At 50.7% G+C, this 23473-nt stretch overlaps 1 protein-coding gene across 1 annotated transcript in view; it reads right to left on the minus strand.

Annotated features, from left to right (window-relative positions):
• The window catches only part of SLIT3 (slit guidance ligand 3), a 555128-nt gene that overhangs the window by 44144 nt on the left and 487511 nt on the right, over nucleotides 1–23473 (minus strand). Inside the window, exons 18-24 of the mRNA XM_033096396.1 lie at nucleotides 23321–23464; nucleotides 20637–20800; nucleotides 19428–19560; nucleotides 10865–10933; nucleotides 8666–8737; nucleotides 8023–8094; nucleotides 118–189 (exon numbers count right to left, since the gene is read on the minus strand). Of these exons, the coding sequence (XP_032952287.1) occupies nucleotides 118–189; nucleotides 8023–8094; nucleotides 8666–8737; nucleotides 10865–10933; nucleotides 19428–19560; nucleotides 20637–20800; nucleotides 23321–23464 (726 nt within the window). The remainder of the gene's footprint in view (nucleotides 1–117; nucleotides 190–8022; nucleotides 8095–8665; nucleotides 8738–10864; nucleotides 10934–19427; nucleotides 19561–20636; nucleotides 20801–23320; nucleotides 23465–23473) is intronic.

Here is a 23473-nt window from a genome sequence, read left to right on the forward strand (position 1 = left end):
GTGTTGCAAACGTTCTGCATACAGAGAGAATACCCGGTGCGACAGAACAGGGATGCTGTGATCTGTGGTGCTGTAATGACGTTCCGTTTAGCTGGGGAGAAAAACATGGCTACTTACAGATGAGAAAGAGATGCCAGGTCGCTGAAGGAGCCTTCGGGAACACTGGAAATGTCATTGCCGTGGAGCGTTCTGAAGCAGAAGCACAGGTCAGGGGGTTAGCACCCAGTAATGGGTCTAAACTCAGGACACGCCCATGGTGTCCCAGGCTGGCCCAGTCACCCTTGGGTTTCCCTCAGAGCCCCACTGCTCGCAGCAGCAGGTGCCATCTCCTTTGTGGCAGGTGTGAATGTTTCCCTGCCGGGGACAGCAGGGAGGTTGGGGGTAGAGCGTTTAGGAAAGAAGAAGATGGACTTTTGATTCAAACAGGCCTTCAGAAGTCAGTCCCTTTTAGCTGCGGAACAATACATGAGTTACTTTCTTTCTGGGCCTCCATGTTTGCACCCGGGAAATGGAGAGATAAAGTTATGTAATGGAGGCACTGGAGTTCAGAGAGATAACGGGAAGAACTGGGGTCGAGACCATAAGTTCTGGAGCCAGGCCGCTTGCATTCAAACCCTGATTCTGTCACTTACCAGTTGTGTGACTGTGGGCAAAGTTATTACCCTCTCTGGGCCCTGGTTTCCTATTGTAAAATGGGAATGAAGTAAAAAGATTTGCCACAGAAGGTGGTCGTGAGTGCATTAATCCATGCAGAGTCTGTCATTTGCTAAGTGCTACATGATGAACCGTTACTAGTATTGGTGAAAGGGTCTTGAAGAATGTCTGGTACAGATCAAGAAACTGGTTTCCTTTATAGTCACCTGGAGAGATTTTGGGGGGCTGCAGAGATGCTATCAATCCCAGCTCAGGTGACAGAGAAAGGCGGGCACTCAGCTCTGGGGCAGACGGCCTATGAGCCTGACACCGGCGGGTCTGGTGTCAGCCACACACACACATGGGTCTGGTGCTTGGTGTACATCAGAGTGCATTTCCCTACAGCACGTCCAAGGGGCCAGACAGCCTGCCTGGTATCAATCATACCTCTCTCCACCCTGCGGTGTCGTAGCTAGGAGCTATTCTCACCTGCAGAGTGGTGGCATATACTGAGCTTTCAATAACTGCCTGGAGAATACGTACAGGGAAAAATGAATGAACATTGCCTCACTGCTCAAGTAACAACACGAGCAAATCCACAATGCATGGATTATACCCTCCACTGAAGGCTTAACCATCAACCGAATGCAAAAAACCCATCAAATTGATGACTCACTTTGTGTCTGTCCTAGGAAAGGCAAGGTGGGTGAAATTCATAGACTCACAAAGGCGTGACTTAGTGACTGCTGGGCACCGACCCCCGTGCTGTGAAGGGAGCCCCAGTAAAAGGGGTGATTAGCATTGACCATGGCAGTGTAAACAGGATAACAACTCGTGAATCTGCTCTTTTATTTTCCTGGTAGCTGAAGGTAGCCTGCCCTGGGTCTTGGGCTGACATACAGACATGAGGTTAATTATACTTAATAAAGAAGAAAGGCCCTCAAACTGAGCACGGGAGCTAAGGCACATGCCGATTTCTGAGCCTGGTCCCAGAGATTCCGATTCAGGGGGTCTGGGGTGGGGCTCCCAGGTGATGCTGACACTCCTGCTCCTCTGAACCACATTTAGTTGCCTAAATCGTCATCCTCATCGCCCTAAGCCCCTCTTCTCCCCCTCCCCAGGAAAGCAGGAAGAGGGTGACCCGTGCTCTAAAGAGCGGTCCAGGTAGCTTCTCACCTCCCTGGGCAGGAGGGGCCAGCGGCTTCCGAACCCTTGTATCAGTATCAGTTAATCTCTAATTCATGTGCTATTTATGAATCACACTGGCCCCTGCCTGCTATTAACTCGGGTGACTTCATGGTTGCTTGCTGTTTGGCAAATGCACCCAGCCCCGCTGTTAATCATTTCCAAACGAGGCCTGGGCCCCTGGAGAGGCTCGAAGCCCTAATTTAAAAACACCAAACGACCGAAGGCAGCTTTGGCGCTGTGACTCCTGCAAGTCACGCTCCCATTTATTCTGGACCGAGCGGCTGAGATCTCTATAATCTGCAGAGTAATGGGGCTATAATTTACTGGGACAACAACACTAAGGAAACCTGCCTACACTGCAGGTTCCCGTTCTGGGTCTGGCCCCAAAGAGGGACTCTTGCACCACCCTAAAGGATGGCAGGGAAGCAGGAGAATGTGCCCTCCCTGGAAGCAGTTTGCACTCCTTGCTTCTCTCTCACACCACACAGGGGCTGGGCCAGGCAAGCAGCTCTGAACTCCCAAAGACTCATCTTTAGGCACCTGGGACTCCATTTCCCCTCTTGACTCTTGGGGGTGTTCAAGGTAAACTTGGGAATTTTGGGGTACAGATGGGGCTGCCCTCAGAGCAAGGTGAGGACATAACCATCCTGTGTCAGTCCCAGGCTGCCTGAACTTGGGTCTCCGAATGCCCAGGCCCTCTGTACGACAGATGTCAGGGAGTGTCCTCATCCTAAACGTGGGTGGGGCCAGGGTGGTGGTGGTGGATTCTCTCCTGAGCAGGCTGCACCCCACCCTGGTGATGGGGTTAAAAGGTGGAGTCAAACTCTCTGATCATCACTGGCTGTGTGAACGGAGACAATCTTCCCGTGTCTCACTTCTGTCACTTCTAAAATGGAGGAATTCTCAGTATTGTACTAAAAATCTTTTGGGGCGGGTGTGGGTTGCTTGGCTTTACTCTCTTTACTGTAACAGTTCCTCCCTTTTCCATTGGGGACCCACCCCTCCCCCACTTTTAGTCCAAGGGGTTTGGCCTCACGGGCGGGGGGGCTGTGGCTCAGGTCTGCCCCGTTGGAGCCACAGTGAGTGGGTCTGAGGTTGAATATGTGACCTAAGTGGGTCAATGAGAGACACTTGTGGGGCTTTCTCTGGGACTACAAGGACAGAGGCAGAGACAGACACATTTCTGACGGGAATGTGGCCGTACCTGCAGCCAGCTCTGGAGCCCAGTTGTACTACTGCATTTTCCAGTTAACCTGCGTCGCTAAATTCTCTTTTCATTCTCAAGGTGGTCTGAGCTGATTTTCTCACCCTTGAGTCAGGAAGAAAGTTAATATACCGCTTCATAAGCGAGTCGTGAGGATTGAAAGGAAGGATGCAAGTGGTCCAGAGGGTGTTGGTCCTACCACAGGCCTGCACGTCAGCATTGCCACCACTCCTCTCCCTCTATGCTCTTGGACATATTTTGGGGTCACTCTTCTCCAAGCATTACCCACCTACCGTCACCATAGCCTGAAGGTATGCGGCCTAGAGGTGTCCAAGGTGGTAGTGAGCCCGTGACGGGACCCCAGGACTGGAGAGGAGACACCCTGAGTTTTGGCAGAATGATCCTGTGCCCCTCAGCTTTCTCCCATGTCTTTCATTCCACCCCACTCTTTAATTCTCATCAGAGGACTCTCTGCGCAAGGAAGAAAGGAGCCCATGTCCCTCCAGTCTTTAAGAAAAAGTCTGAAATGGGTGGCGATAAAAATAGATGATGACCTACGATGGGGGACATGGTGGGATGTGGTGGGAAGGGCATTGGGCCAGGAGCTGGGAGGCTCGGGTTCCAGCCGGGGTTCCACTCGTACCTCTTGGCTGGTCTGCAGCCGCTCTTCCTGCTCCCAGCCCCAGAAGCCACGTTTCCAGGAGCCTCCTGGGATTCCCCTAGCGTACATGCTCTTTCTGACTTCAGGGCCTCCGTGCAGAGTATTTATATTCTCCCTGCCTGGAATGTTCTCCACACCCCTCCCTACTTAGCTCTCTCCCACCGGCTTCTCAGACTCAGCCTTGGGAGAAGTTAAGAGTGGTGATTCTGAGAGCAAATAATCTTGGGTTCGAATGCCGCCTTTACTGTCTCTGGGGTGGCTCACTTTGGGAAAGCTACTCCGTCTCTTTAACGCTCTTTGCCCTCATCTATGAAATGAGGATACAGGGGTGTATTCTTCATAGGGTTGATATGAAGAGTGAAAATAATAATGTAACTGAAGCATCGAGCCCCGTACATGTGATACGTAGTGAAGGTGTAGTAAATGTCAGCGGTGATCACTACCTTCCCTTCAGAAAGCCTTTGTGGTGGATAAAGTTGGTTTCCTTGCCTGTCACTTGTACTCCAGTGACTCACTCACTCACTCATTCACAGGTCACCCCCTGTACTGCACTGGCTTATTTCCTGGACGATTTCCCCTTCTAGACCAGGAGCTCCCTGAGGCAGGGGTGGTGTTTCATTCCCTGTTTTTTCCCCTTGGTGTTTATTTAGCACAGCATTTAACTCACAGGAGGCATTCAGGAAAGGATGGATAAGCAAATGATCTTGAGCAAGTCACTAAACCTTTCTGAGTCTGTCTTCTTATGAATGAGAGGTTTGGACAGGATAATTTCTAAGACTGACTCCCCATTTCTAAAAATCCCAATTAAACTTTTTTTTGTGTGTGTGTGGGGGGGGGGGGGGGCAAAGGGCCAAACCAGGACCATGGTGTAGAAGTCAAAAGGAGCCCCCTTTTGGCTCACCAGAATTATCTAAATTCAACAGCTGGTCAAAAATGAAATGGGGTTGTCTGGGAAGGGAGTGAGCTCCTGTGTCTCTGAAGGTAACCAAGCAACAAAGGGCAAACAGAGCCCTTGGCAGGGATGTCATTGGGAGGATCTATGCAGTCTGTAGAGCATGACCAACAGCCCCCTGTGCATAAACAGCAAAGACCATCTTACTCCAGGGACTAGGAGCTAAAAATACTGAGGACAATGAATGCTAATCCAGTCCCTCCCTTGTGAGCACATGCAGAATCAGCCCTCCCCGCGCTAACTGATTCCAGGTGGCTTTCCTGCCTGCTGGGGCTGGAGAGTGACAGTCGGGACCACACACACACAAGGCATGTGGCTCGGTGTGGGGCAAAGATCAGGGAACACACAGATCCCAGAAGAAGAACTAGAATGTCCGCGAGAATGTTCTCATCTAGCTATTTTTAGATTCGGAGCGAAGCAGGAAAAGCATATTTTCACACAATGTTTTGTACTCAGGGCTCCCTGACTACCCTCCTTTCATAGTCTCTGAAATGTGTTCATATCCACCCGCCGACACACACACTCTGTCTCTGTTTCTGTCTCTCTCTCTTAAATGTCAGGTGCCTCCTCTGCTTTCCAGATCGCTTTTGGGCCTCAGTCTGTGGTGGGACCTTGATGCTCCTTCTCCCCCACCCCAGACTGCCAGCCTCCCTGGTTCTCTGGTCATTTCTGAAATTTAAGCAAAATGATGAGACCCTTTAGAAATGAGAAACAAATACACAAATGCTTAAATGCAGTTGCAGATATTCAATTACCAATTTCAAAAAACCCCTTTTCCCCCCAACTCTCGAAATTGTAAATACGCTAGTCTTCATTCATCTTTCACTTCACCTTCACTTATTCTGGAAATGATGTAACCCTAGCAGTTAGCCATGGATGAGTTTTTTCATTTGTCCATGTCCCTTACAACGCTTCCTCAGATATAAATGCTTACCAGTTATGACTGTAACAGATGGACAGATTAGGTTTATTTTTCCCTGTCATGTTATGTGGCAAACGCTTTGCCACATTGCCATCCAGCTTTCAGCTTTACCTCCTACAATAGCTGCACTTCATTGACTGGTGGCATCATGGTTCCCTTCAACATTTCCCCACTGCGGCACTTGTAGGTGCCATGTAAAATTTAGGTTAAAAATAACAGTGCAACCAAGATCTTAATGCACAGAACCTTTCCCTCATTTTGGATTATTCGCTAGCATAAATTCCTAGATGTGCAATTACTAGGGGGAAAGGATACAAATATCATAAAAGAAATGTAGCCCATGAACATTTTTATTTTTCCTGAAGTAGCCCTTATGCAGGAAACGGTTGCTCCCCACTGAGGTAGACGGTTGAGATGAGGTCTCTAAGACCCCTTTTTATTTACGAGATCCCATGATTCTAAAGTCATGATGCTAAAATCTACCAGCTCTTAATTCAAGAAGCAGGCACAGTGTGTTGTCTATTTATGCGTATTCCTGATGCAGTAATGACAGTGGTGGTTCTGGAGTGAGGCACCTGAGGTGCTGAGGAAGAAGAAAACCCTGCTGAGGTCCACTCTACCACCCAGGCAGACAGACAGGTGGACAGGCAAGCATTCTCTTTCTCCCCATTATGTGTTGAGTTGTCCTACCCCAAACCACTCTAATTATGAACATATGCACAAAGATCCCATTAAAATTGGCAGGTCACATGCCCTGGCAGCAAACTTTTGCACAGAACTGGAAGACTGGGGTGGGAGACAAGAGATTGGGATTGAAGCGGGTGGTAGAAGGGGGAGCAGGTCCAGCCTCAGCCCCAGCCAATGAGATGAGCCCCTCTCCCGTGGTGTTCAACTGCAAAGAGGGAAATGGTTCTGCTGATGTTTCCATTCTCCAACTCCCCAGAGAAGGTGGGTAATAAATAAGTGACAATAACAGATTGCACACTGTCAGTGCAGGCACTCCTTTGCCCCCAGAGAATTGATTTTTAATAACAACGCAGATGACATGTGGCGGAGTTGTCGCTGACACTGGTGTTTCCTGGGTCTCAATAAATCACATCAGCCGGGAAGCTCTGAAATGGACCAGCTCATTGGGTGTGAGTCAGGAGGCTGGAGTCTGCAGCGTCCTACTGCTGGACCTTGGGCCGCTTCATTCACCAATCTGGGCCTCAGTTTTCCCACCTTTAAGATGGGCATAATCCTCTCAACCTCACAGCACTGTTGTAAAACGTGCTTTGAGGCAGTGGCCGTGAAGAGCATCCCCTCCCCCCCAATATGGTTATCGCCATTATAGTAATAATGGGCCAGAAAGGTAAGAGGCTGATAGGTTTGGGGGCAGAGTGTCTGGCACCTCTGCTCTCATTCAAAGGATCCTCCTTGGCTAACAAAATAGGGGCCAGACGGGAAGCTACAAAAATCAGAAGACAATCAGGCCCAGGGTTGGGGGTGGCAGTGAGGTGCCATTCCTGCTTTTGCAAGTGCCAACATGGTGACACTAATAACAAGTGAATATTTACAAAGGGTTTACCGTGGGCCAAGTGCTTCATATACAGTATCTCAGTTAATCCTCATAAGAGCCTGAGAGGCAGTTAGCATTATTATCTGATTTAATGGATCAGAAGACACACAGCTAGGACGGGGCAGAGTGGTGCTTGGAGAACAGGTGACTCCATCTGCCTCAGTGGGGCAGGCCAGGCAGGTGTTATAGGTGACGGGGGCTGGGGGTGGCAGGTGTAGAGACTGCAGACTGCATAACCCCATCCAACGCGGAGGGCTACTCAGCCAGGCAGGGATGCAGAGGGAAGCTCTGGAATGGCCAGGCCTCTCCATTTTCCAAGACAGCATAGAAATTAGGGTTTGTATGAGAAACCTCCTGATATTTAAATGTTGGCTACTTGCTAAAATTTTGTTTTTTAAAGAAGATACCCTATGAGCAGACTACAAATGCTAACTAATAGCTGTCAGTGAGCTAGACCAGCGCCCTGGGCTACCAGCCTGTGGTCTCTGGTGTACGAGCTGGGTTTCCTTACGGAGGGTCACAGGGAAGCGAGAGGGACCAACTGTGGAATAATGGTCATCGAAACGGCGCTATGTGCTACACACTGTGCTGCGACTGCACAGAGTAGGACCGCATATCCTAAGCCTCGCGAGGCAGGCACTACTGATCCCTTCTTACAGGTGAAGAGACAGAAACTCAGAGGGGTTAGTGATTTGCTCAAGGTTGCACTGTGGCAGTGGGCTGGGCCCGGGATGGGAGCCTCTCAAGCGTATGCTCTTTCTGCCCCACCGAGCAAATGAGGGTGGTAGGTGGGCAGGTATGTATGGGGGCGGAGTGGGCACCGAGCAAAGGAGAGTGGGGACCAGGAGCGCCCAGTACTGCCTGCTGTTACCCGGCCTGAGGTGCACGGGCCCCGGGTACTCACAGCACTCGGAGAGACCGCAGTCCCTTGAAGGCGTGCACGGGGAGGCATCGCAGCCGGTTGTAGCTCAGGATCCTGTGGAGAAGCACACGGCGTGGTCGGCTCTCCTATCTCAGCTCCCCGTGGGCACCCTGTCCACGCTGTGGACCAGCCCACGCACGTAGTTTATCTTCTCCATTTTAATATAGTGAGAAGAAGCATCGCGACAATAACGGGAAGAGAAACATCTCCCATCACGGGCTTCATTTCCCCACTTTCCTCCCATGTTCTCTAGCAGGCTGGTTCCCGAACCAGCTTTGCCATCATCTCCCTCTATCGTCAAATGGGGAGTGCTCACAACATGCAGAGCTAATGCGAAATAAATGGATCTGAACAAAATAGAATTGTGTAGGGAAACCCTCCACTGGGAAAGAAATTTGCAAAGCTCCAAAGAGGACTTTTTTCAGAAGTAATTAGGCGCCAGTTGCTCTCTAACTGCCCAGGAAGTGGAGTCCAGAGCTACATTATTTTACTCCTGATGATTATGGTCTGCCCTGTGCAGGGGCAGCCACAGCTTTGAGGATCATTAGAGCAGAGGACCTAGGCCTGGGGGTCAGGAGGAAGGGATGGCACGGGCTACTTCCTGCCAGCACCTCAGTGTACTCACAGGGTGGAGAGGTGAGACATGTTACTGAAGGTGTAATTGGTCAGCACGCTAATGCTGTTGTTGCTCAGGTCACTAGGAAAAATAAAACAAAAGGGTCACAGTTTACCGTTAAGTGTATCCGACGGGGGTCATTCCCAATGTTCACACATGCCATCCATCCACCCATCCATTCACCTATCATCCATCCATCCACCCATCCATTCACCTATCATCCATCCATCCATCCATCCATCCATCCATCCATCCAGCATCCATCCATCCAGCATCCATCCATCCATCCATCATCCATCCATCATCCGTCCATCATCCATCCATCCATCCATCATCCATCCATCCACCCATCCATCCATCATCCACCCATCCATTCACCCATCATCCATCCATCCATCCATCCATCCAGCATCCATCCATCCAGCATCCATCCATCCATCCATCATCCATCCATCATCCGTCCATCATCCATCCATCCATCCATCATCCATCCATCCACCCATCCATCCATCATCCACCCATCCATTCACCCATCATCCATCCATCCATCATCCATTTATCCATCCATCATCCATTTATCCATCCATCATCCATCCATCTTCCTTCTTTTCTTCCTTCCTTCCTTCCTTCCTTCCTTCCTTCCTTCCTTCCTTCCTTCCTTCCTTCCTTCCTTCCTTCCTTCTTCCCCCCATTCTTTCATCATCCATCCAGCCATCCGCCCATATATCCATCTACCCACCTATGCATCTACCCACCCATTCATCCAAAGTTCATTTATTCATTCAATATTTATTCAAGCAATCAGTCAAACAATTGTTCGTTCACTCATCTATTCACTTAGCTAGTCAATCATTCCATTACATGTTTATCCATCCATTTCATTCTACCAGCAAAACATAACACATAAGATAATCTCTCCTGATTCTAGTACTTTGCTTTCCTTATCGGTTTTTACTTTCACTGCCCCTCTACCCTCCCTCTCTTCTGGCATTCATTTATGCCTCTTATCAGATTCTCTCTTAGGGGGAATCAGGTAGGTGAGGGTGTAGTCCTCTGCCAGCTACAACCACCAGCTTCTCCGTAGGAGTAAATATTCAGAGCAGTGGTTTTCAACACTAGCTGCACATTAAAATCACTTTGGGAGATTTTCATCCTCTGAGGCCTGGTTTAGGGTGGGCTTGACCATCAGCATTTAAAAAAAAAAAAATCCAAACCAACTACTCAGGTGATTACTGTATTCGGCTGAAGTTGAGAACTACTGCTTTGGTTGTCACTGCTGGGGAAGGGAGCTACTGGCATCTAGTAGGCAGAGGCCAGAGATGCAGCTAAACATCCCACAATGTCCAGGACTGCTCCCACAACCAAGAATTATCTGGCCCCTCATATCTATAATGCCGCGGTTGAGAGATTGTCATCTAGAGGCTGGTTTCGGGCTTATCAGGGAAGCCAGTTTGAATGAGGTGCAGGTGGCTTTCTTCTACCTTTCTTCAGTGGTCCCCACTTTCCCAAGTGGGACACTGTTTGATTCTGAAAGAATGAAAGCTCTTTTTCCCCTGTGGATGGTCTCCCACCCCTGAACAGGCATCTTTCAATGACCACTAGCCAAGGAATTATTTGACGCCCTCCTGGGTCCACCTCCTTGACAGACAGGGATGCTGTTGAGGGACAAATCTCAGACCACCCAGCTTCCTGAGTCCTGCCTACACCCAGCAGCCCTGCCCCTCCTTTGGGGGTTTCCCTGTGTCTTGGCCCACTTGGAGTTGGGTAGCAGCTACCACCTGAGGGAACCTCAATTTGAACCATGTACTTAGAACATTTTCTGGGAAACTAAAGGAGGAAGGAGAAGTGCCCATTTATGCTTTTGGCAATCATAAGGGCAGCCGTAACCTGCAAGAAGCTGGAGACTGAAGGGTCTCAGGAATTTAACTGCGGCCCTGGAAAGTCAGAGGCTCTCCTACCTCCCTCCAAGCCGAGGGGAAAAGTGATATGGAAGGTCGGTGATGCCAGGCGCTGGGGTTCTCACTGGGTAAGGTGGCAGGCACACCAGACCGACCCGTTTCTCCCAGCTGCCTCTCCCTGCCCCGCGCAGGGAGAAAAGTGCAGATATGCTGAAAGCCTGAAACACTGTCCTCCCTCCCTCTCTATATTGGTTTCCCGTGCTCCCCCAGGAGAGAAAATGAAATGTCCCACCCAAGCCCAGCTCCTTACATAAGTGTCAGGTGTCGGAGGGTGGACAGCTCCCTGGGCACGGCCGTTAAGTGGTTTCCTTCCAGGTACCTGGAAAAGAGGTGCAGAATGAAACCAGGCAGACAGGGCACACACGGGCGTGTTTTCAGAGACGCCTTCCCTGACTTCCCAGACTAGGTTGGGTCCCCGGTTTACTCTCTTATAGCTCCCTTCTCCCCTTTACAGCACACACTACATTTGTCATTTAATATTTATTTGTGAGATTGTTCAACTAATGACATCTTCCTCCACTGGACTGCTAAGCTCCACGATGGCAGAACTCTCGTCTAAAACTGTCTAGTGTTGACTCTCCCCAAGACCATGTACAGAGCAGCACACAGTAGGTGGTCAATACATATGTGCTGAATCAAGGCACCCACTTTGTACCCAGCCCTCACAAGACCCTTATGTGACAGGGATTCACAGGTGAGGAAACAGAAGTTCAGAGATGTTGAAACACTTGCCCAAGGTCACACAGCCAGCAAGTGGCTCACTGCACTCTGACCACAGTACCACATGGCCTCTACTCAGCATCCTCATCTGAGACAGGGCGGCTTAGGGCCCTGGAGGATGAGCACCAAGACAGATTCTTCCGCAGGCTCGGGGCCCACTGTGCCAGCTCCCCGGCGCCCCCGCCTGGTTCTGATCAGTGCTATGCTGGTGATCAGATGAGCCTCTTTACCTGCTTAAAATCCTTCCCTGGCTTCCACTGCTTGTTAGAGAAGGAGTACCCATCTCTCTCTCTCCCCTCGCCCCACACCTATCAAGAGAATATATTTATTTAAAGGAATTGATTCACGCCACTGGGGGGCTGGGAAGTCTGCAATCTGTAAGGCGGGCCACCGTGCTGGAAACTCAGGCAGGATTTCTGTGTTACAACGTTGAGGAGGCAGAATTCCTTCTTCTCTAGGCAACCTCAGCTTTTTGTCCTTAAGGCCTTCAACTGATTACAGGAGGCCCCACCTCCACATCAGCGCAGGTACGCTCCTCCACGTAAAAGGCCAGCTGACTGTAGATGTTATTGAATCTACGAAATACCTTCACGGTAACATCTAGCTGGTGTTTGCCCAAACATTGGGCACCACAGCCTGGCCGAACTGATGCAAAGGTAACCATCCCAGTCCCTGACTCCCTTTCTGGTTCTTTTTACGGCAAACTCTGGACCTCTGGCTCCAACCCCACTGATCTTACTCCTCCCCAGATGCCCCACGCTCCCCTTGGGGGGACAGGTCTTTGCACATGCAAGTCCCTCGTCTCCCTCCTTGTCTAGTCACCTCCCACAGACGCTTAGATCTCAGCTCAAGTATCACTTCCCTGACATCATCTCCCACACCCACCGGCGACACGACAGGTTCCCAAGGCTTTCGGTACATTTTGTTCACAGCGTTTAACCCCCATGGTGACTTCTTTCGTGTGATTCTGTGATTAATGGGGCAGAACTGATTCTGTTGTGCTCGCCACACAGCCCGTACACTAGCTGGCAAAGCACATGCTCAGGAAACTTCATCTGTATGATGAAAACCCCGAAACCCCCAGGTGCGGCTGCGTCGCGGCGCTGGGAGGGAGCAGCTTTAAGTGCAGGTCCCTGGAGACCTGGCATCGCAGCTCAGAAGATAACCAATCAAAAGATTTCCCTTCAGAAATGCAGATGTGGTTGTGTGGGAAAACTTCTCTTTGTAGGAAGCCCTTCGTGACAACTCTGGACTCCAAAGCTGTCTGCAGCCTGCAGCCCAGGCCCCAGAGGGACGCCTTCGGAAGACTGCACTCTTGCCCCGCCAGCCTTAGAACTACCAGAGCATTTCCAGTGGGTTAACCTTCATGTTGACCTGCATTTAAATGCTGTTTCAGCCCCAGAACTAGCACAGGAGGACACACCTGCCTCGCATGAAAATCCATACAGATCTCTGTGAATGGACGTTTCCCAGTCCTGTTTCGAGCTTTGCGCTGTTGACTGGTGCCTCCTGCTGCCTCCTCCCCCAAAAAAACCCCCACAAAACTCTAGGGGCCTGCGCAATGGTGAATGACAGAGAGGGCAGCCACCTTCCAGGAGCTCCCACTCCATGCCAGGATTTCCACAACGGCCTGCGGTGATGATGCAGGAGCAGCTCAGGAGTCAGGCAGCAGAGGCTCACATAGCTAATAGCTGTGTGACCTTGGGCAAGTTACTTAACCTCTCTGAGCTTGTTTCCTCATCTATAAAATGGGGCTTATAATAATCACCACCTTAAAGTGATCAAGAAGATTAAATAAAAGTGTCTGTGAAAAGCTTTTGGAGCAGTGCCTGGCACACTAGTGTTCAATACATTTTGACTGTATACATACATATCGACACACACACATAACTCCATCCAATAATACATACGAGTACTGAAAGACAGATACTCATCCCCTTGCTGCCTATTCTCTATTTTTCTTCTGGAGTAATATTTCTAAAATGAGAATCAGATCATGTTACTTTGCTGCTTAAAATTCTTCTTTGGCTCCCTCATTCTCCTGGGAAAAAGAGCCGTATCCCTTCTCCAGTTTTCAGCACACACCAACCTCTTTTCCATTCTATTTGCTCCACCTCACAGCCTTCTCGTTCTTGACTTTAAGGACCTACCGCCTTGCAGTCTTCACAAAACATGTTCTTTCTACTCCGTTCCCTCCTTTCCTTTCCTGGGACATGCTATTCTATTCCGTCTGAAATGCCCAGTTTACTGGTTAGCTTTCGTAGAGTCCATCTCCCGTATTCCAAGTTTCTGACATCAGAGGTCTTATCTGTCCCCGTGGCTGCTGTGTTCCCAGCTCCCATCACAATATCTGGCACAATAAGCTCAATAAACACTTGATGGAGTGAAGGGGGCTCTCTCAGCTCTCAGTGGCCCCCACAAATGGTCGTGACTGCCCAAGGGCCTAGAAATGTCCTCTGCGGAAGCCACGTGCTGAGGTCTTCTCAGAGCCTGCGCCAGGCCTCCTAAGTGCTACTATGCCCGGAGCCAGCCTGCTCTCCAAAGATGTGATCACCCCCTCCGGCTGGTTGCAGGCAGTGTCTGTCCCTTTCCCTGGGCCAGAGAAAGGCAAGGAGGCAGTCAGTGATGGGCCGTTGCTCTATAAAGTCTCTGGGGAGCCTGCCCAGTGCTGGGGGGTAGGGGGTGCACAGAAAGCTGGCGTTGCACAAGAAGGTCCACCTGTCAGGATGGACCCAGACGGAACCACTGACAGGTACCTACAGCGTCCTGGCAGGGGTGCTGGATTTGCCTTCTCCCTGCTTAAATACAGGTGCAGGTTCCAAGGAGACCTGTGGCTACCTTCTGCAAATCCCCAATAAGGCAGTGGCCAATAAGGCAGGCCACTGGGCACAGCACATAGGGACCTGGGCCTCTGCTAAGAGGACAAAACTGGACAAAAAGCCACAGTTTAGTGGCTAAGGGATAGCCTTGGGGTCAGTCAGACCTGGGCTCGAGTCTATGCTCTGCTGCTTCTTGGCAAGCTGATCTTAAGAAATCATTCAACCTTTCTGAGCCTCAGTTATCTCATCTGCAAAATGGGAGTAAAAATACCTGCCTTATGGGGTTGTTGGATGAAATGAGATCACACGAGAAAAAAAATCCAGCACAGCCCCTGGCACACAGTAAATGCTCTATAAATGGTTAACTGTGGTGGATTTCATGTAGACAAGGCACTTTCCCTGCTTTCCTAAAGGCCCTGGGTGGGCAGGATTTCCTGGATCCCTCCCTATTCCGGAGCACACACTGTCACTCATTTGTGCTTGTCACTGACTGTGTGGCTCTGCCCCTTGTCTTGCATGCACGTCCCTCGCCCTCATTGGATGTGAGATGAGGAGAAAGCTTCCTCTGAGCTGCCTGCTGTACCCCAGACCTCCATTCTCTGATCCCTTGGAGCTACTTGGTGCCAGGCCAGGTCCCGCCTTCCCCTGAATCAGTGACTCTTGTCATCTCCTGCCATCCTCACTCTCAAAGAGCTGCGTCTCAGCCTGTGTCCTACTGGTTAAGCCCCACCCCTCACAAGTCTGCTATTGGTGCACAGTGTGTGTGTGTGTGTGTGTGTGTGTGTGTGTGCGCGCCTGCAATGCCAGCCAGCTTCCCATGACATCCTCAGACCCCATATCCCAATAGAAACCCCTTCTTCCAACAGCTGTTCCTGGGGCGACATACGCCATATTTCCCTTCCCCTCTCCTTGGGATATCGGTGGTACGACAACAAAATCTAAGGTCAGGGTCCTCAGACCAAAATCAGTATCAAAACGACCTGCTTATTAACCAGGAGTGGCTTGGCGGAGGGGGTGGGGGTGGGGGTGGGGGAAGCGCTGGATTCTGACTCCCTGTGTAGCCCTCAGGGAGATGTGGGCTTGTGGAGTTGCTTCCAGAACCAGAAGTCCTGATGTTTGTAAGGCCTGACGTTTGCTCCCTTAAATGGGAGCAGACAGATTTTTAGATTTAAGTTGTTCCAGAATGGCACTCTGAGTCTAGAAGACTCATGGCACAGCAATAGCAGCACTCTGAAGCCGATGAGGTCCTCCCTTTGCATGGGGTATTTGTGTCAGTGACTTTGGGGGCTGAGATGGCCCACATCTGCTTCTGCTCTGCTTTCAATAAGACTTTGTAGGCGTGCTTTGAAATCAGGAACTTACTGCTGACTTCTGGCGGGCGTCTCTATGTATGCTTTGCCTGCTCGTGTGCAATGACCTGAATGGTTCTCAGTGTTACCCACAGACCCTTCGTGGTCCCCTAGACTCTTTCCGGGCTCTCTGAGGCTCAGACTATTTTTGTGATTAGATTAAATCATTGTTTTCCTTTTGCACTGTGTGAGTAACATTTCTGGCACCTCTGTATGAATCAAGGCAGTGGCACGAAATGGTATCAGTGGCTACTACATTCTCCACCTCCATGTATTTGTAGGACAGAAAAAAAAAAGAAAAGAAAAAAGCCAGTTTCATTTAAGAATGCCCTTGATGATGCGGTAAAAAATGGTTAATTGCATTAAATCTCAACCCTTGAGCACACATCTTTTTAATATTCTCTGTGATGAAATGCGAAGTGTGGACAAAGCACCTGGATTGCAGATGAAGTACATTGGTTGTCGTGAGGAAGAGCACCTATGTTACAAGCTGAACCAGCCTGTCTCGCCCCATCAAACACCATTTTTACTTAAAAGAATGGCTCGCAAACAAGTTATTCCGAGACAAATATTCAGTAGACAATTTCTCAAAAATGAACAGAGTGAGCCTGTCGCTTCAAGGGAAAACTACTGACAGTATTTGTTGGCGATGATAAAATTTGAGCTTTCAAGTGAAAATTACAATTCTAGAAAGCTTGTAACTGCCACATTGAGCTTGACAGCGTCCCTTCACTTAAAGGCTTTGCCGATGAGATCGGTGGTGATATGAACGGCTGCGGCATTTTCGGTCGTGTGTGATGCAACGTGTCAGCATCGGGAAGGCCTGCATAATTCTCGGCGAATCCGTATTTTCCAAATGACCACTGAGTGCTGTTATAAGACCACACAGGGGGAAAATTCCATTCAGAGTGCAAGGCAGACCGGGGGATTTTCATGTCATTGAGCATGGTTTCGAGTTCCACGCTGCAATTGGCGCTTAAGAAACGATCACTGTGTGGTTTGGTGTATCATCAAAGAAGAATAGCGACAATTATTTGAAAAGGCTATTAAAATTCTCCTTTCTTTCCTAACTACATGTCTGTGTGAAGCCAGATTTTCTACTTAGACTTAACCCAAAACAACATGTCACACAAAAAATGAATGAATGCTAAAGCAAATATGAAAATCGAGCTGTCCATTACATTTGTAAAAACATAATGTCACTCTTTTCGATTCAATTTTTTGGGGTTTGTTTTTCATAAAAGAATGCTTTTTATATAAATATGGAATGGGTATGTTATTAATATTATGAATTCTAAATGAATTCATAAACTCATATTTAAAAACTACCTCAGTTGCAATTTCCAATATGGTTAACGCCAATAGATAGAACCCATGTAAACAAAAGTTCTTCGATTCCATGATGCTTTGGACAAACGTAAAGGGGTCTGGAGACCCCACAGTCTCAGAACTTCTGGGATACTGGACACGGGCATGGGATCTGGGGTCAGACTAAACCGTTTTCTCATCCTGACGGGGCTGCTTCCCGAAGGGGAGACTTTTTACTTCCCTGGGAGGTGCTCATCGTGACACAGCGGGCACGTGGTGCTACAGCCCTACTTCAACGACAACACGCAGGGACTGAATGAGCAGATGCGAGGGAAGCAGCTCTTAGCTTGGCCTGTCTCCCCCAAGCAGAGAGACTAGAGAGGAGACAGAGAAGGGCGGAGGGATGCAGGAATACCACTTCCCACTGGGACGACACCGCCCTGCTCTCTCCTGCTTGCAACAGGCTCTCACACCCTGCCCTTTGGAGAAATGTCACGTAACTTTGTTTCTTCTCCTTCTCAATGAATTAAACTTAATTTTGCTTTGTAAGCTGGCAGCTCTGCCTGAGATAACTAATGGTGCCTGAGGGAGCTGGGAAGTCAGCGTTGGAGGCTCAGTGATGGCCCTGAACCACAGGCCTCCAAGCCCGTTTCCTGGGGGCTTGCCAACTTTCACGTTCTCTGGCATCTGTTCTCCTGCTCTCCGCCCTCACTTCTCCCCTCCAGGAGATGGTTTGGGGACAGAGGTGAGTGCTGCTCTCCTTGGTGAGCTTTGCAAAACGTCTGGCTGAGGGAAGCACCATCATTTCCAGAGCAGGAAATCGGGTCTCCTCCCAAAGCTCTTAAGTTTACTTTATAATTACAGCCAATTATCTTTGTTATTTCAATCTCTGTTTCATGAGCTTTGGGGAACAGTATCCACGGGCCTGTTTTTATGGCATTTTCTTCTCTTTGACATGTGTCACTTGGCACTCAATTAGCCCCAGAAGGAGGCAGGTACCGGGGTCATTTTCTGCAGCCCCCCACCCACGGCACAGCCCGGTGGAGGAAAGGGCCCGGAGCTCACTGTGTGAGGGGCGTTTGCTCACACAGATCTCCAAGGGCACGGCCTCAGCCCCAGCCCAGGGCCGACACGGACTTTTTAGTGACTGTTAAGACCTCCGTTCCTTGCTTCGGGTCTCCAGCCCTGGTGACAGCTTCCCTGGGTCTCAGGAGATGCCAGAAACCACAACACACACCCAGGAACCTATCTGCTATTCCAAGACAATGGCACACTCAGGGTCCGCCCCAGGAGGCAAGGGCAGAGCCCGTCAGAGAAACCCAGAGAAGGCATCTGGGTTGAGTTCTGTTGCTTGGGTCTGAGGGCACAGGCTAAGTTGGTCTGGAGGAAGGGGTGTGCCTGGGGTCTGGGGAGAAAGTGCAAGCTTGAGGCGTGGGTGGTGGTGGTGGCGGCGGTGTGTGTGTCTCCTGCTTGGGCACGCTGGGTTTCCGCCAGTCCCTCTCCTGGCTCTGCCTGCTCCTAACGCAGGCCTGTGCTCAAGCAGTGACTTGCGCGTGCAGCAGCCCTCCCGCCCTGCTCGCCCTCCGCGCCTCCCTTCAGACTGCAGCTCTGGCTTCATCTCCCCAGAGCAGCTTCCTCTGCACGTCACATCGAAGTCAAACCTCTACCACATCACAGCGTCCGTGCCTCTCTTTCGTGCAGCACTTTTCATGGCTGTCAGCGCACAGGAGCCTCTGAGACGACGGAGCAAATGTCCAACTTCCCAAGAAACCGTGACCCCACGACAGGAGGGGCCATGCCCGTTTTGCTCACCACTGTCTCCCCAGTGTTAGCAGAGTACCTGACACACGAGGCACCCCACAACTGTGTGCTGAGTGAAGGTATGAGGAAGGAAGGAACACAGCAGTGAGCATAGCTGTGTGGGCGGTGTGCGTGTGCAATGCTGACTGGCTGCTGCTGGTACATACCAGAGAAAATGCCCTGCCTGTGGGACTGCTGCGCTCTCCAGGGGCAGAAATCAGGTTTTCTTCACAATATTAAGGGCCCCCCAGGAAGAAAACAACATGTCTTTCATTTAACTGGGAGTTTCTGGGGCAGAAACAACCCCTGAGGAGTTAGTGTCAGGAGCTTGGGCTGTGAAATAAGAAGGCTCCTGAGTGGACAGTGAACTGGATTCAGGACTCAGATCTCATCTGTGAAATGGGTTGTTTGAAGGTGGCATAAGGTCATCTCCGTGGGGTGCTTGGTAAGCCATAGTGCCTGCCGAATGGTGTTTTGACGATTATTCTGTGCTGTGTCTGGTGTCAGACTGAGAGATTGTTAGGGAATCTAGAAGGGCGGAGTACAGAGCAGGGGTTTGGCGGAGGGGATACAGAAAAGGAGACAGTAACCCTCCCACTTGTATTCTGGAGGATCAGGGACTTGTCACCTGCCAGGCAGAGGCACAGGGAGGAGTGCTCCCTGTCCCATGTCCAAGCTGCTGCTGTTCCCAGGCCAGGCCGAGGCTCTGCTGCCATCTCACTGGGATCTGTTCAAGTGGGGCTCCCCCAGGTAGCCTTGGGGTAACGTGTGACGGATGCAGGTGGGGCGGGCTCCAGGGTGTCCAGGGGGTACTTACAGCTCGGTCACGTCCTTGGGAATGCCCTTGGGGAGGGTGCGGAGCCCCTTGTTGCTGCATCGCACCACCGTCTCCACGCAGGTGCACTGCTCCGGGCAGCGTGGGCCCAGGTGGCAGCTGCTCTCATCGTTGCCTGTGGAGAGCCCCAGAGTCAGCAGGGCAGGTGACAGACTCCTACAGTGCGGACGGGTGAGCAAGGCCAGGTGTGGGACCACGCTGTCTTCAGTATAGGGAAGCCCTTGGCTGCAGCCAGACCAGGATGGGGGAGCCTACCGGTCTCATCCATGGTTGGAGGGGAAAAAATACATCACCTGCCTGGTTGGGGAGCAGGACTGCCCATCTTCTACCACACTTCACATAAAACGAAGACTCTAGAATCTTGATGGACCGAGTATTACACAGGAAAGCGGTCACTGTTAGCGCAATCAGGAATGAACCAAACGGACTAAAAGAGTGGCTGGGGCGCAGGGCTGAGCGCTGTCCATTCTCTCCCTCGTTCTCCTCCTGTTCTTCCCTTCTTCCACTACACAAACCCTCTGTGTGGTGACTGCATCCCCAGCGCCCACTGTACCTTAACTCAGTTAATCTGGAAACCAGTTAACCTGTCTCTAGAGAACCTAAAGCTGACCAAGTAAAAACTGTGCTGGCTTGTACTTATGCAAACAGATTACACCCTCTGGTATCCTGACACCCAATGCCTTGGCTCTCCAGGTGTTCATATGTCCTAGCCAGTGACAGGAATCTCCAGGAGCTCATCTGGAAGTGTGCTTCTCATTCACACACACTGAGCCTCATGAGGCCAGCAGGAAAACTGAGGCCCAGGGCGTCCATGTACAGTTGTGTAGGTTGTGTACTGCACAAGGGCATTGTATCATCTCATGGGCACCAGTCGCACTGTGAACATGGTGGGGGTGAGAGTATTTGGTTCAACAGTGCTCTAAAGTGTCTGGTTTTAACAAAATCGGTATATTATGACAAACTTGAGACTGATGGAAGCAAAGTGTGTTTAGAAAGAGGCACCTTTTCCTAATTTGCACGGAGGAGCCCCATGGTCTAGCGGCAGACCTGCAGAGCCCTTTCCTGCTCTAGTTGCATGCCTGAGGGCAGAGTAGAGTCCGCTCTCAGGAGGTCCTGAGCTTCAGCACCTGCTGGCCTCTCCTCTCTTGCCCTCCCAGGTTCTGCCCCCTGCCCTGCACACAGCTTTCTCACCTTCACAGGTGAAGTCCTGGATGGCCACGTCCTGGATGGGAATCTCTTTGAGGAAGAACGGCTTCTGGCATCGGGGATTCCCGCTGACGATTCTCCTCTTCCTCAGCCACTTGCCGAGCCAGGCCAGGTGGCAGTTGCAGTTGAAGGGGTTGGACAGGAGGTTTCTGGGGGGAGAGAAGGGCCTTCTCTGAGCGGTAGGTAACCTTCTACTGTGGGAGCCGGCCCTGTGGGTCCTGTTCTGCAGCCCTAGGGCCCAGCTCTCTCGGCAGGGCTGCTCTGGGTCCAGTGAGAGGAGGCAGGAGGTCTGGGAAAGGGAACGCAGACTTTCCTCTAAAATCCAGATGCCGTGTTTGCGAGTGTGTCATTCCAGACTGCCTCCGACAGACATGACCCTGCTCTGCTGCCACGTTCTCCCGTTTGCTGAGCTCCAGCTGCGAGAACCGCCTTCAGTTCCTCATCAGAGATTACCTGACTGCCACACGTGCAGTTTAAAGCCTTCATGTGCGGCTCTTCCTGCCTGGGATGGATCTCTCTACTCTTTGCCTGGCTGGCCTCCCCCCGCATCCGTCAGTCCTCAGCTTACGTGACCCCTCGGCAAAGAAGCTTTCCCCAAGCCACTCATCTAAAGGGAAATGCAAAGGTCCACCCTGTCCCTTTCTTCTCCCTCATCTGCCTTCACTTCTTCCATAGCACCCCCCAGAGCTCGTAACGACTGTCCAGTGTTTGCCACCCTCTCTGCACTTTCTGTGCCCCGAGGGGAGGCACCAGGTCTGTGTGTCTGCCTCTGTGTCCCCTGGCACTAGTGTGACGGCAGCACAGGCTCTCCTCACGCAGCTGCTGGATGCAATGACTGGGTTGATGGAGGGATGGATGAAGGGATGACAGCAGCTATCACGTTCTGAGTGTTTCCTAGACGACTGGAACCAGGAGAAGCACTCTGTAAATCCACTCTCTCACTCAGACTTGTCACAGCCACCCTAGGAAGGAGGTAACACTATTCTCGTTTCACAAATGAAGAAAGTAAAGCTTAGGGGAGTTGCACAGAGGGCCAGATGGCCCTCGAGTGGCGAAGCTATGACATGGCAACGAGGAGCTTGGGAGTCACACACTCCTGGGCTTGAGTCCTGGCTCTGACACCTAGTAGCTGCGCAAAGTTGGGCCTGCTGCGTTCCAAGTCACAGCTGCTTCCCTTAACACTTTGGGACCCTACCCCTGTCAGCATCTGACGCATCTTTGCTTTCCCAGCGTGGAGGCGCCCAGGAGCGGCGATAAGTGGGCTTGAACGAACCAACCCCCTGGTGCTGGTTCCTAATCCATTGCCCCCATCTCAGTGTCGCTCGTTCATTCCATTGATCCACTTGTTCAACAATTAAATAATGGGTATCTGCTTAGTGCCAGGCACAGATCTAGACACTGAGGATACAGCAGTTAACAAAACAGTTGCACACGAGGAGCCTTTTTCTTGTGTCCTTTAAAGAGTCTTTGGGGAAGAGAAGAGCCAGAGGATGAATTAGCAACTGAGGGTAAGAGCGCCACATGGCAAAACGATGAGCAAACATAAAAGCTAACATGCAAGTTGAGTACTTTCTGTATCTCAGGCCCCTGCTGTGTGTTTTACAAATAATAACAGAATCAATCCTCGTAATCGCCCTAGGAGGTAAATTATGTAGAAAGGACAATTAAAGCCCAGAGAGATGAAGTAATTTTTCCAAGGTCACACAACTAATGAGAGGTAAAGCCAGGATTTGAACGCAGGAAATTTGGCTCTAGCACCCAACGTTTTAACTGTTATTCTCAACAGCCTCCTTTACCAATACAGTGAATTACCTGGGCAGGAAGGAGCACTCATTTAGGTATCCAGAAAGCTATTAGGTTGGTGCAAAAGTAATTGCAGTTTAAAAGGTTAAATTGCAAAAACTGCAATTACTTTTGCACCAACCTATAGATTTGAACTCTAGTTTTGATAAGCAGCCAGTGACATCACTTAAAAACCCCTGTTGGGGTGGCGGGTTAGCTCAGCTGGTTGGAGCGTGGTGCTAGTAGTACCAAGGTTGCTGGTTCGATCCCCGCATGGGCCACTGTGAGCTGTGTGCTCCTTAGAAAAAACGAAACAGAACCCTGTTGCTTCATGTCACGGGCCTGCTTAAAACCTTGAGTGGCTTCCTGATGTGCTTTGGATGGGGACCACAGTGGCCCACAGCAGTCCTGCAACCTGGCCCTGGCCTCCTCTGCAACCTGGCCTCACACCATGCCCTCTCTCACTCATGCTACGACCATGCTGGGCTTTGCTCAATCCTGTGCATCTGCTTTGCTCCCGCCCACCACAGGGCCTTTGCACAAGCGCTTCCCCCAGGAGGAAATGCGCTTCTCACTTTCTTGAACAAGCTAACTCCGGCTTATCTTCCAGAACACAGCTCCCGTCTTCCTCCACAAGGCCCACGCTGGGTTTTCATATCCCTGTGGGCCTCCTTTTGTGATTCAGATGCTGTGAGCTCCAGGAAGGACCACGCTTGTGTATCCTCAGCACCTAGGTGGTGCCTGGCACGTGGAGGGAGCCTGACAAATGTTTATTAAGTGTACAGATGGGTAGTTGACCTTGACCAAAAAGGGCGAGGAGGTAGGAGGGGAGAGGTCTGCAGGGGAGGAGCCCAGAGTGAATGTGCAGCGGATCCAGGAGGACTTACATGGTAGACAGGGAGACGAGTGTGGTGAAGGCTCCGGGGTTGATGGTGGTGATGCGGTTGTCATACAGGGACAGCAGGCGCACTGCACTCAGGCCAGCAAAGGAATCGTTGCTCACACAGCTGACCAGGTTACTCCTCAGCATCCTGCAGGGC

The sequence above is a fragment of the Rhinolophus ferrumequinum genome, chromosome 24 (assembly GCF_004115265.2).
Source record: "Rhinolophus ferrumequinum isolate MPI-CBG mRhiFer1 chromosome 24, mRhiFer1_v1.p, whole genome shotgun sequence".
Lineage (NCBI taxonomy): Eukaryota > Metazoa > Chordata > Mammalia > Chiroptera > Rhinolophidae > Rhinolophus > Rhinolophus ferrumequinum.